We start from the raw sequence: 14,838 nt of genomic DNA, 5'->3' as shown, positions 1-14,838 counted from the left end.
TTAAATAGATGAGTGTGTTTTTAAAAACAGGCAAGAGAAAAGGATTAAGATGAGTGGCAGGAGGAATGATTCAAATCAGGATTAAAAATTTGCATGATTTTTCTTTAAAGGTAAAGATTTGAATAGCCAATGATGGCTAATCAAAAAACTGACAGAAGGACACTTTATGCAAACAAATCGCTTACATAATCCTATATTTTCTTGAATAATCATTTCGTTTAATGCAATTTTTTCATTTTAAATCAAAAAAATTAAATTCCAAAAGTAAATTTGAAAATTCTCTTAAAACGGGAAACCCTAAAATCTTTAAATACATAAAATTTCTCCTAAAAATCTATACCAAATAAGGTATTTATACGTTTAATTACTAAATATATTGAAAATTTTGAATTCCCAAACTTTTCAAAAAATCCCAGAAAATTCCCAAGGTGGGGAAATATTAAATCTTATAAAAAACTTAATTCACAGGCTTTTTCATCGGCAACTTAATTTTTAATTGAAGAAAATTAAATTTCTACACAAAAAACTGAATTCCTAAAATCAAACTCAACAATCCCCTTTTTAACGGGAAACCCTTAACAAAGATAAATACAAAATTTTTCATAAAAATTGATATGAAATACAATTTTTATAAGTTTAAATGTTGAAAATAAACAAATTTTTAAATTCCCAAACTTTTTCAAAAAATCCCAGAAAATCTCCCCAGAGGGGAAGTGTAAACACCATTTAGAATTAAGAAATTTTTATATAATTTATATAAATTAAAGTAATTTTTTCCAATATCAAGTTTAAATTAAACAAAAACTGAATTCCTAAAATATGATTACAAAATCCCAGAAAACGGGAAGTTTCAAAAAGCAAGAAAAATATGAATTTAAGCTTTAAAACTGCAAGTAAATAAATTCACAATAGTTTTTAAGCTAAAAAGATACAATTTGCAAATTCCCAAAAAATTTCCAAAAATCCCACAACTGGGGAAATAAAAAATTTTGATAAAAATTTAGTTTATAGTTTTTCTTAAAGCAAATTTTCCATTTTTTATAAATTTATTTATTTTTTTTACATCTTTTCAGACGCAGTGAATTTCTAGGTTGTATATCATTTCCATTGTCCACTTTACTGCAGCAACAGGAAATCAATGGCTCCTATAAATTACAAACCCAACCCTGTCTAAATAGGCCACAGCAGCAACACTGGCAGCAACAACATCAACATCAACAGCAACAACACCAACTTCAACATCACCAACAGCAACCAACATTAACCAAATCATCATTAGCAGCAGCAGAGGCTCAACAAACAGCAGGATTGATAACAGCAGCCAACACCTCGACTTCCTGTAAACATTATTGGCCCAAACAGTCATTAGCAAATAATCATTCTCCAACCACAACAATGGCCACCACTATGACCCAATTGCGTAATACAGATGATGCTGTTAGTATTGATAGCATGGCCACCGGACAACTGGGTGCTGAGCAACAGCCCATGATATTAAGCAAAAAAGCTTTACATCAACGTGATGCAGATGAAAATCTTTTCTTAAGATTCTTAGAATTAGATCCACCCATAGTAGATCCACCACCAACACAAGGTGGTACACCGGTGGCCGGCCGAAGATTATCAAATCCTAAGCCAATGGGACGTACACCCTTTACCATGACCAAAAAGTTAACACGTACAGCTGAACGGGGTTTTGGTTTCTCTATCGTATGGACCCATCCACCAAGAGTGGAAAAAGTTGAGCCTGGACTATCGGCTGATCGCTGTGGCATCTATCCTGGTGATTATGTTATTTTTGTCGACAAACATAATGTGGTCACTATGCCCGAGGCTGATGTTCTAAATCTTATACGTTCCCAAGGTGCTACACTCACTTTGGAGATTTTCAGAAGATCAGGTTCTGGCACAAATGCTGGTGCTGCTGGCAGCAGTAATAATACCATGACTACAGCAACACATCGTTCGTTAGCCACCACATTACCCATGAATGGTAAGAGTTCACGAATGGCTGCTAGTGGTACCAGTATCAATAATCCCGTTGATGAAATAATGAGTGTAACGGTAATGGCTAGCGGTGGTGGTGTTGGTATGAAGCAGCAGCAACAACAAACACATCGTCCCTCGACTGCCTGTTCGGTGAATACGAATTCATCGTTGGAGGCTGCCAAAAGAAGATTGAATTTACCTCAGGTTACGTTTAGTAAAGAGGTGGGTAAGGGCGTGATTGTGTAAAAGATTTGCAGGGAAAACTTGAATTCATTTATAGAATGAAACTTTTCATTAACTAAGTAATAGAAAAGAATACCATGAAGCCCCTTTAAAGGAAAAAAGTTTAAAACATTTCTCTAGGTGTAAATTTTAAGATTGAATTTTAATTTTCTAACAAAAACTTTCCGTTTTGACGAATAAAACTAAAATTCATTTATAGAATGAAACTTTTCATTAACAAATTAATAGAGAAAAATACTCGGAAGTCTCTTCAGAAGGAAAAATGTTTAAAACATTTCTCTAAGTGTAAATTTTAAGATTGAATTTCATTTCCTAACTAAAACTTTTCGTTTTGACGAACAAAACTAAAATTCATTTATTGAATGAAACTTTTCATTAAAAACAACTTTCAAATAGATTATTTTCTTATTATTAAGCACAATTACCAAGTTGTTGTCAAACGTTCCAAGCTAAAGATATAATTCAAAAGATTGTAATTACAAATCTTTACTAAAATTGAGTTCCGAAATGAATCAAGAATTCATTCATTTATAGAATGAAACTTTTCATTAAAAACAACCTTAAAATTAGATTTTTTCAATAATGTTAAGAAATATTCCCAAATTTATTTTAAAAATCCCTTTAAACGGTTTAATGTAAAAGAATCTAAACAAAAATCTTTATTAAAATAAAATTCCCAAAGTAAAATGTGAAAATCCCCACTTTGCAGGGAAAAGGAAATTCATTGAAAATTACAAATTTTTACTTAAAAATTTATTAGAAATTCAAGTTTTTCAATATTTCTAAGAAAACTCATGAATTTCAAGAATTCCCAAAATGATTTCAAAAAATCCCATTAAATCCCCCCTAAAGGAAGAAAGGCTTAAATACCACTAAAACCACAATTTAAAGAATTCCTAATCAAAAATTTAGAATTTCTCTAAAAAGTAACAAAATTCACAAAAAATTTAATACCCAAATGATTATACCAAAATCCCCACTTTAACGGGGAAAAGGAAATTCACACCAAATTAAAGCAATTTTATCTTAAAAATCTGTAAAAAATAACTTTCTAAACTTTTTTAAGACAAAAATTTTACTAATTTTTTAAATTCTTAAACTCACCAACAAACAATCCCTTGAAATCCCTAAAAGGGATTTTCAGCCGGGGAAGTGAAAATTTAACATTCTTCAACTTATTTCTTCAAATTTCTTTAAATTTGGTTTAAATTAAAATTTTTTAAACTTTTGCATAAAAATTTTTTCAATTTTGAAAAAATTCCCAAAATTTTTGGCAAAAATTCCACAAAATCCCATAAAATTCCTAAATAAAAGGAAACAGTTAAAAATACTTAAATATAAGTATAACTGCAAGCATTCTTAAGGAAAAACTAAAATTTCTATAAAAATAATATAAAATTCTTGATAAAAGTTGAATTCCCAAATGAATATACAAAATACCCATTTTGCCGGGGAAATGAAAATTTTAGGGAAATTAGGCAAAATTTTTTTAAAATTTGTTTAAAAATTAAATTTATAAAGTTTTTCCTAAAAAATATGCAAAATTTAAGAATTCCCAAACTTACAGGCAAACAATCCCTTGAAAACCCTAAAATGGGGTTTAAGAAAAACTTTAAATAAATCATATTTATAAAAAATTTAACAAAATTCTATGTTTTTTTATAATTTATAGAAAGAAATGGCAAATTTGGTTTATTTTTCAAGAAAATTTTCAAATTCCCAAATATTTTTCTAAAAATCCCCAAAGTGGGATTTTAAAAATCTTTTTTAATTTTAATTTTTTTTATTTCTTTATTAAAAATATTGCTTGAAAAACCAATTTTAAGCAAAATTTTTTTAATTCCCAAATTCATTAGTTAAAATTCCCCAACCGGGATTTATGAAAAATTTGCTAAAAAGAATATTTTTCCTAAATGTTATGAACTTGTGAGAAAATAACGTTATCTAAGCAAAATTTTGAAATTCCCAAAATCATTAGCAAAAATCCCCCAATTGGGATTTAAAAAAACTTTTAAAATCTAAAAAATTTGATCAATTTTATGTTAAAACAGCAAAACAATGCAATTTTAAACAATATTTTCAAATTCCCAAATTCGTTAAGAAAAACACCGCCCGCCCCCCTCAAATTGAAATCCCACTAAAGTTGTCAGTTTCATCAATTCTTTGCATCTTTCCAGAGACTTTATTTGCATGTTTTAATTATTATTATTTCTATTGATTAAAATTTGTTTTAATTTTTTAATTTCTTTTTACCCCTAAGCGTATACTATAGTTTATTTTATACTATTAATAAAATATAACGAATTTATTATTTTTATAAGATTTTTTGTTTTAATTTTTTTTAATATTCATACACAACTTGTTAAGTTTGAAAAAAAAATCACAGCAGTATTTGTGGCAAGAATTTGGTTGAAAATTTTTAAGTCCCCCTATGAGAACAAAAGTTCGATCTCTTTCCAAAATACTGCTGAGATTTACTGATATTTCAATTAAATTTAATTTTTATTTATTAATCTACTTTTTATATTGTTTTCTTTAAGTTTTAAGTAAAACTGTAACATATTAATAGGCTGCTGTTCAAAATATTACTTTTTTACTTAAATTTTTTTGCAAACCTAGTACATATACTATGCATTTTCAATTATTAAAAAAAAATAATTTAAATAATCAAAAACTTAACTGTTTTGTTATTCTTTCGAGACATGCTAAACCCAAGTGACTTTTATATTAACATTAACAGCTGGTTAAAGGCAAAATTCTGTACAAAATTACTTAAAAACTAAAGCATATATTTAGGCTTAGAACATGCTCTTGCCAAAGACGTTTCAAAAAATTTTTTATTTTGTAAATTTTTAAATTTAGATTAATTTTATTAACCAGCTGCTAGTTGTATCGATTATTATTCATTTTATAAATATTATTTGATATTTTTTATTACTAATTCATTAAGTTTTACATATTAAATTTTAAGTTTTTTTGTGTAAAACTTTACCGGTTTAGTTTGTAATTGTTTTTTTATAATTTCCATTAATTTGTAGATAATTTATTAAAATTTATGTTTTCTTTGCCTTATTAAAATGACAATAAAATTTTTTAAACTTAAAAAAATATACAGAAATCGTGTGCCTTATTAAAGATTTATTACAAGTTTAAAAGCTCCCTAATGGGGAAACTAGAACAAAACTAAAACAGAACTAGAACAGAACTAGAACAGAACTAGAACAGAACTAGAACAGAACTAGAACAGAACTAGAACAGAACTAGAACAGAACTAGAACAGAACTAGAACAGAACTAGAACAGAACTAGAACAGAACTAGAACAGAACTAGAACAGAACTAGAACAGAACTAGAACAGAACTAGAACAAAACTAGAACAGAACTAGAAGAGAACTAAAACAGAACTAGAACAGAACTAGAACTAGAACAGAACTAAAACAGAACTAGAACAGAACTAGAACAAAACTAGAACAGAAATAGAGCAGAACTAAAAGAGAACTATATGAAAATTACAACTGAAGTATAAATTACAAATTTAGTTAAATTTCTATCCTTTCTTCTTCATCAGAGCATTGCCCCCATTACCGACAACCGCAGACGTTTCCTTTTACAACTAATTAGCAGAGAACAAAATTTCATGTCTGCCATACACTTTGGCATGCAACGATTTGTACAACCACTACAAGATCGTAAAGATCTCATAACGCCCAATGATCATCGAACATTATTTCAAAATATGGATGAGTTGCTAAGAATATCCGAAGATGTTCTAGAGCAATTATGTCACGATGATCAAGAGCCACAAATGAATTTTGCCTCCAGGGTGTATTTGTCCAAGACCACAGCGATATGTGCAGCCTATAAAAAGTATTGTAATGGTATTAAAAGAGCGGATTGTGTATTGGTAGGTTTTTATTGTGATCATTAAAAATAATATTTTTATAAAATTGTTTAAATTCCAAGGTCAACAAATCCCGTCAAACTGGTTCTGAATTTGTGAACTTTATAACCGAACCGCCAGTGCCTCGTAAACGTCCCGACTTAACGATGTTTATACACCGTCCTCTTCAGCATTTTCGTGAAATCTTAAAACTAATGCAGCTTTTGGCCTCCAACTGTCACGTGGACACGGAAGAGCACAAAAATTTCAATAGTGTTATCAATGAACTGCAAGCAGCTTATCGTGAAATTACCGTTACTAGTGGTCTCATGGAACCCTTGGGTGAGGGTAGACCTTTGCTTACTTTACAAGATTTGGAGTCCAGAATGGTGTTTACCAAATGTAAACCTTTCACCTTGGCAGTACAAGGAAGACAATGGATATTTGGCGGCGATTTGTCTAGGGTGGAAGGACGGTCGGTGAAACCCTATTGGACTTTGCTGTTCAGTGATATTATAGTATTTGCCAAAGTTAGTAGAGATCGTGTGCTGTTTATTACCGAAGAGCCCATACCCATAGCGAATATTGTGGATTCGTGCTTTCATATGAGAAAAAAGAGTAAGTAAAACGGAGTAATAGAGATAGGGAAATCGGGATTAATTTTATGTTGCATTTTATTCTGTGCCAACAGCTACAGAGTTTCGCCTTACTGTAGATCCCAATGGTCGATTAGCTGAAAGTCCCACCGGTTATTGTGCGCCCGATTTAACTAAGACTCCTAAAAAAGGGGCACGACGTAAGAGCTTAGTGTTGAGAGCTCCCTCCTTGGAATTGAAAGCTGTTTGGCAGAATCTGTTGCAAAGACAAATGTGAGTTTAAACTAGAACTGAACTAGAACTCAACTAGAACTGAACTAGAACAGAATTAGAACTGAACTAGAACAGAATTAGAACTGAACTAGAACTGAACTAGAACTGAACTAGAACTGAACTAGAACTGAACTAGAACTGAACTAGAACTGAACTAGAACTGAACTAGAACTGAACTAGAACTGAACTAGAACTGAACTAGAACTGAACTAGAACTGAACTAGAACAGAATTAAAACTGAACTAGAACTGAACTAGAACTGAACTAGAACTGAACTAGAACTGAACTAGAACTGAACTAGAACTGAACTAGAACTGAACTAGAACTAAGCTAGAACTAAACTAAAACTGAACTAGAACAGAACTAGAACTGAACTAGAACTTAACTAGAGCTGAACTAGAACTGAACTAGAATTAAAAATAATCTTCCTTCTTTCCAGATTCCTAGTCAATGCCGCCCTAGGCTCAACACCTTTGTCTAGTCCCCTTGATTCTCCCGATGTTCTCAATACTTTGGTGCCGCTAAGTGACATAGGCATTGCCTCGGCTTCTATTGGTTCCATAAAACTCTCCTCCATGGACAGTATCAATATGAAGAATCAACAGCATCATCATCAACAACAACAGGTTCGTTTGATGCGCTCTAAAGCGTTAAGTGGTGGTGGTTGTGTAGATAGTGGTGAGAGCACTGGAGGTTCTTTTGAGAATCTCCAGCGTCTGGCCAGCACTTTAGTACAATCACGCTGTAGCACACGCATGACACAAACAACCCATAATTCGGTATCGTGTTCGTCGCAAACCAATTCACCAGCCACCTGTCGACGCACTTTAAGTGGTTGCATTAATGCTTTAGGGCCTCCCGGCGATAGTGCCACCTCTTTAAGGTCTTTGGCATTGGGACGCAAACATTTGCTAGATGGCCGGCCCTTGTCGGCCTGTCGAGCCTATAATGCCAGTAATAATAATTCCTCTACTTTGCTCACCTGCAGTGGTAGTAGTTTGAATACTCAGACCATTTGTTCTAGTGATCATTTGATAGGTTGCAAATGTTTGACCGCCATACCGGAACATGTTACCGAAACGGGAGCTAATGAGGGTAACGGTGATTTTAAGGCCATAATGTTAAGACAAAATTGTGCAAATACAGGTGAAGAAAGATATTTGCTAATAGATGCTGAGGGCAGATATTGTGTAACCACCGCTTCTTTAGTTAATATAAGACCCGAAAATGGCAATTTACCCAAGCAGACACAAACATCTGCTGAGGTAGTCGAACCCAGCACCAAACCTCTGTTAAACAAAAAATCCTCAAAATTATTGGAATTCTCTCTAAGCTCCGTGGGTCGTTCTTTTATAGATGAAAGTGATATTGTGCCCGCTAACGAATCTGTCCTCAATTCCCTTACCACCCCCGAAACTCCCACAGCCAATCTATCGCCCTTGGTCCATTCCAATCCCGTACGAGATCCCGATACATTTTCCAATGATTTCGTACCTCCCAATCAAAATAATGTCCAAAGCAATAATCACAAAGATTCCGAGGTCTCTATACCGTTGGCACAATTTGGTGGATCGTGGGATTTGCTAGAGCTCGATTTAAATTTACATGAGGTTAATTTGGATACATGCTATGACACCGACGTTGAGGAATATATATTCCATGGTGATGAAAAAGAGTTGTTGGGTGATGAGGATGACGATGAGGAAGCGGTAGCTTTTGATATTGAACAGGCCCATCATATGGTCGATGATCCATTTGGTGTTTTGCCTATGAAACCGACACCACCGGATAGTTTAGATCTGTGATTTGATTTTTGGCTTTAGGGGTTATTATACTTAAGGCGGAAGAAAGCTTTTAAGGGTTTGAGAAAAAAGCACAGTGTCGCTAAGCTTTTTAGATCGGAAAGTAGGCAGCAGTTGATATAAGGTGGATGGTTGAGAGATAGTGGGAGAAACTTTAAAGCTTTTAGGGGATTTTAAAAGCTTTTTACAAGTTTTAAAGCTTTCAAAGATTAAGGGGTTTTCGAAAAGCTTTTGATTTTCAAAATTTTTAAGCTTTTGAAAAGTTTGTGGTTTTAAGTTTTAAAACATTTAATGAATTTTGAAAAGCTTAAAGTTTTTAAAATATTGGCAAAAGCTGTGAGGTTTTAAAAAGCTTAGAAGCTTTTTGTTAAAGCTTTGAACTTCTAGAATGCTTTGAAGCTTTTTACTAAAGCTTTAAGCTATTGATGTATGATGTATAAGGTGGATGGTTGAGAGGAAGTGGGAGAAACTTTTAAGCTTTTAGGGGATTTAAAAAGCTTTTTGCAAGTTATAAAGCTTTCAAAGATTAAGGGGTTTTTCGAAAAGCTTTTGATTTTCAAAATTTTTGAGCTTTTGAAAAGTTTGTGGTTTTAAATTTTTAAACATTTACTGAGTTTTTAAAAGTTTAAAGTTTTTAAAATATTGGCAAAAGCTGTGAGGTTTTAAAAAGCTTAGAAGCTTTTTGTTAAAGCTTTGAACTTCTAGAATGCTTTGAAGCTTTTTACTAAAGCTTTAAGCTATTGATGTATGTATGTACTTTTAAGAAAATTTAGACTATTGGCAAACGATTTGAGGTTTTAAAAAGCTTAGAAGCTTTTAGCTAAAGATTTGATGTTTAAAAAGCCTAGAAGCTTTTTTAGACTATTGGCAAACGATTTGAGGTTTTAAAAAGCTTAGAAGCTTTTAGCTAAAGATTTGATGTTTAAAAAGCCTAGAAGCTTTTTTGCTTAAGCTTTGAACTTCTAGAAAGCTATGAAGCTTTTTGCTAAAGCTTTATGCTATTGACGAATGTATGTACTTTTAAGAAAATTTACATATTTTGTAAGTCTAAGAAAACTTGTTTTAGCTTTAAAAAGCTTATAAAGTTTTAGAAAGCTTTAAAAGCTGTATAAACATTATAAATCATTAAAGCTCTAAAAAGCTGCGTAATAATATCCGATCCTTGCATAGAAGCTTTTGTCTAGAGCTTTGATGCTTTTTTGGTTGTCTTAAAAAGCTTTATAGCTTTATAAAGCTTATGAGTTTTTAAAAACCTGTTTAAGCTGTTTAATCATTTTTAATCTTTAAAGTTCTAAAAAGCATTGTAATAATATCCAATACTTGCTTGGAAGCTTTATTCTTCACAAAAGCTTTGAAGCTTTTTGAGAAAACTTTAAGCTTTTGAAAATTTTATGTATTTTTAAGAAAACTTACAGGATTTTGGATGAAAGCTTAATAGCTTTAGAAGCTTTAGAAAGCTTAACAAACTGTAAATTTTTAAAGCTCTAAAAAGTTTTATAATAAGTTATACTTGAAAAAGCTAAAATTTTTGGACTTCTTCAGCTTTAAGCTTTACGGTCTTTATAAGAAAATTTTGAAAAGGCTTAGAGATTATGCAAAAGGCTTTAGAGAACTTATGAAAGCTTTTGATTAGAGTCTTTGTTTAATAATGTTAGACTTAAAAAGCAGATATTTTGGACCTGTTGAGCTTTTAAGCTTTACGGATTTTCTAAGAAAACTTTACAAAAAGTTATAAAGAACTTATGAAAGTTTTTAAGGGAAGCTTAAAGCTTTTTAAAAGCTTGTAACTAAGAAAGCTTTAAAACAGATAAAGTTTTTCTCTCCTCACCTCTACTTAATATCAAATCTTAGAAAATTTAGTGCCATTTTTTACACCCACTGTGCAAAATTTCTCCAACACAAATCAAACATTTTATAAACACAGCTTTCACGTAAATACCACCTTTTTTTAAAAAGCACCTAAAGCTTATTTGTCTCAAAATTCATTAAAATAAAAACACAATATTTATGTCACATACACACTAATTAATGAAAAATACTAAAATTTACTCATACATACATAATACGTATAAACGAATAATTATAGACTCTTTTACAGCCCTTTAAAAACTATAAACAATTGAAAACATTTAATGTAAGAAAACACAATTAAAAAGGAAATTTTTATTAAAAGAAAACTTAACGAAAAAACAAAAGAAAAAACGATGAAAATTAGAAAAAGCAAATGCTCGTAATGAAGGCAGTAGGAATTGTTCAATTATAACAGAAAACATTAGAAAATGTTTACCTTTATTAAAAAAGTTAAAAGAATATTATAAATATAAAGTTTTGTTATTGTTGTTATTCAGTGTCTATGTGTGTGTGTGTGTGTAACAGTGTGATTATTATTATTTTTGAATATAAAAAATTTGATTTTATTTAAAGAAATTTCAATTAAAATTGTTAAGTTTTATTATAGAAGAAACTAGTAATGCCTTTAAAATGAGATTTTAAAATAGTAGTAGATTCTACTACCTTTTTTGAAAAATTACTAAATTCACAAAATCTTTGTTATTGAAGTTAATTTCAGTTAAAATTTAATAAAAATTGTTATTTAAAAATTTAAAAAAAAAATAGTAGTAGATTTTACTACTTTTATGAAAAACTAAAATTTTCGTATATTTTTATTTAAAACATTAAGTTTTATATAACTAAAAGGAAAAAATAAGTTTTTTTTTTTTTAATTTTTTGCAATTTTAAAAATTGTAGTAAAATCTACAACTTTTTTTAAATATTTAAAAAAACATAAAATATTTGAAATTTAAGGTTAATTTGTTAAAATGTAATGAATTGAGTTATTTTTATATATTTTTAAAATAGTAGTAGATTTTACTACTCTTTTATTTTTTTACTTTTTAATTTTACTACCTTTCTAAAAAAGTAAAATAATGATCTTTGTTATTTAAGTTAATTTCAGTTTAAATTTAATAAAAATTGTTATTTTAAATTTTTTTAAAAAATAGTAGTAGATTTTACTACCTTTTTAAAAAAGAATAATTTTTGTATATTTTTATTAAAGTTGTTAAGTTTTATATAACTAACAGGAAAAAAAAACAATTTTCAACATATTTGCATTTTTCAAAATAGTAGTAGAATCTACTACTTTTTTAAAAATGTTTAAAAAACGTAAAATATTTGAAATTTAAGGTTAATTTAATAAATTTTAAAGAATTGAGTTGTTTTTATATTTTTTAAAAATAGTAGTAGATTTTACTACCTTTTTAAAAAACGGAAAATTTTCGTATATTTTTATTAAAAACATTAAGTTTTATATAACTAACAGGAAGAAATAACTTTTTTTTAAATTTTTACAATTTTAGAAATAGTAGTAAAATCTACTACTTTTTTTAAATGTTTAAAAAACCTAAAATATTTGAAATTTAAGTTAAATTTACTTAAAATTTAAAGAATTTTGATATTTTTACATTTTTTAAAATAGTAGTAGATTTTACTACTTTTTGTTAAAAGGTAGTTTCTTTCAATTTGTAAAGATTTTAACTGAAATTATTAAACAAATCATAAAATTTAATTAATTATTGTTAACACTAAAGGAATTTCCCTGGTTTTACAATTTTTTTTTTTTAATAGTAGTAGATTTTACTACTTTTTTAAAAGAAGTAAAAATGTTTCTATTTATCTAGAAAATGTTTCATCCTTAATATAAAGAAGAATTCATTGAAGAATCAAATTTTTACATTCGGCTACTATTTTTGAAAAAGTACTTTACTACTTTTTTAAAAAAAATGTACTTTTCTACTACTTTTTTAAATTCCTTAAGCATTTTCCATTTGTTTTAAATTTTATATATAAATTGTTTAAATAATTAACCAAGTGGCAAATTTTTACATTTTAATAGTATTTTTGGGAAAAAGTACTTTTCTACTACTAATTTAAGATTTTTACTACTTTTTAAAAATTCTTTGAAAATTATGAAACTTAAGTGCTAAAATTTGTTAAAATACTTTAAATAATTACAAATTTTAATATTCTACTACTATTTACCGTTAAGTACTTTTCTACTACTATTTTTATTTATTACTACTTTTTCAAAATTTTCTTGGAAATTTGTAAAAATTAAGCATAACTTATTTGAATGCTTTAGGTTTTAGCCAATTTAAACACTGTTTTTGTAAAAAGTACTTTTCTACTACTATTTTCAAACTTTCTTGGAAATTTATAAAATTTAAGCATAGCTTGCTGGAATACTTAAAGTTTAAGCAAATTTTAACATTTTACTGCTATTTTTGTAAAAAGTACTTTTCTACTACTATTTTAAATTTCTGCTACTATTTTCAAAATTTCTTGGAAATTTATAAAATTTAAGCATAATTTGCTTGAATACTTAAAGTTTTAGCAAATTTCAACATTTTACTACTATTTTTTGAAAAAAGTACTATTCTACTACTATTTTCAAATTTTCTTGGAAATTTATAAAATTTATGTATAATTTGTTTAAATATTTTACGTTTTAGAAAATTTTAACATTTTACTACTATTTTCCAAAAAAAAGTACTTTTCTACTACTATTTCAAATTTTTTTCTAATTTAAGCTAAAATCGTTAAAACACTTTAGTTAGCATTAGATTTTCAAATTTTATTAAAAATTTCAAAAATAAATTTTCTACTACTATTTTTAAAATCGGAGTTTTTGTCGACATTACTAGTTTTTAGTTAAAATTTTCTTAAAAATCAATTAGCTCAAATGAAAATATTTACTTTAAAAATAAAAGAAAATAATATATTATGCTACCTCGTTGAAAAAAGAAGAAGAGAAAAACATGATGTGCTCATATATATATGATTAACATTTTTTTGTAGTAAAACTTGATTATTTTTAATACTTTTTTTTACACATTAGTAATTGTTATTTATTATTAATTAAAAAACAAAACAGTAGCATAATGTTGTAATAATTTTGTTATAAAATTGTATTATAAAATCTATGTTCTAATAGTTAAAAAAAAAACATTTTATAAATTTAAATGGTTGTTTGTTTTAAGTAGATGTTTTTAAATAGAAAAATTATAAAAAATTTAGTATTAATTTTTTTGAAAATTAAAAAACAAAAAAAGTTTAGTAGAAATTAGCAAAAGATATCAAAATTTATTTAAGCATAAGTTTTTTGTTTTTTATCTTTTTTAACAATTTGTTTACTAATTGCTCATTTAAAGCTCAAACAATTTTTGTTAATTTTTTTTAAATAAATTAATTAATTAGAAAATTAAAAAAAAAAAACAACAACAATTCAATATTTAGTACTATTAAACGCAATAAATAATACAAATTTTAAGTAGTTTTCAAAAAAAATATATATACATATGTTATATAAACATAAATTATATAAAATTTAATATACATACATACATAAATATTTATGGTTGTTGCTTAGCTTATTTATTAGTAATTAAGTGTATTTACAAAATATTAAAAAAAAACGAAATCGTAAGAAATTAGTAAAAAAACGAACATATTTTTTAAGCATTATTTAGTGTTTATTTATTTAAAACCACAAAACAATATTATAAAAAACATTTGCAACACAACTATTTAATTATCTTAACAAAAACATTGAAAAATCTTCCATGTTTTAAGATTTATTTAAAAAAATCATCATAAGTTCCTAAAAGTAGTCAAAACACTGGAAATCATTTGTCAAAAAAACTTTTTTGATTTCATTTGTATTATTAAAAATTTTAATTCTGTTCAATTCTAGATTATTACTAATTCAGTCCAGTTTTAGTTAAGTTTTAATTCAGTTCTAGTTTTGTTCTAGTTCTGTTCTAGTTCTGTTCTAGTTCTGTTCTAGTTCTGTTCTAGTTCTGTTCTAGTTCTGTTCTATTTCTGTTCTAGTTCAGTTCTAGTTCAGTTCTAATTCTGTTCTAGTTCTGTTCTAGTTCTGTTCTAGTTATGTTCTAGTTCAGTTCTAGTTCAGTTCTAGTTCAGTTCTAGTTCAGTTCTAGTTCAGTTCTAGTTCAGTTCTAGTTCTGTTCTAGCTCTGTTCTAGTTCTGTTCTAGTT

The 14,838-nt window shown here is 28.0% G+C and overlaps 1 protein-coding gene across 1 annotated transcript in view; it reads left to right on the top strand.

Annotated features, from left to right (window-relative positions):
- Positions 1–819: 819 nt before the first annotated feature.
- The window catches only part of LOC111682227, a 29,386-nt gene continuing 15,367 nt past the window's right edge, over positions 820–14,838 (top strand). Inside the window, exons 1-6 of the mRNA XM_046945982.1 lie at positions 820–857; positions 1,074–2,211; positions 5,800–6,135; positions 6,195–6,729; positions 6,803–6,980; positions 7,420–7,606. Of these exons, the coding sequence (XP_046801938.1) occupies positions 820–857; positions 1,074–2,211; positions 5,800–6,135; positions 6,195–6,729; positions 6,803–6,980; positions 7,420–7,606 (2,412 nt within the window). The remainder of the gene's footprint in view (positions 858–1,073; positions 2,212–5,799; positions 6,136–6,194; positions 6,730–6,802; positions 6,981–7,419; positions 7,607–14,838) is intronic.

This window comes from Lucilia cuprina, chromosome 3 (genome assembly GCF_022045245.1).
Source record: "Lucilia cuprina isolate Lc7/37 chromosome 3, ASM2204524v1, whole genome shotgun sequence".
In the NCBI taxonomy this organism is placed as follows: Eukaryota; Metazoa; Arthropoda; class Insecta; order Diptera; family Calliphoridae; genus Lucilia; species Lucilia cuprina.
The sequence above is the reverse complement of the archived record's forward strand: the minus strand, read 5'-3'. Positions and strand labels throughout refer to the sequence as shown.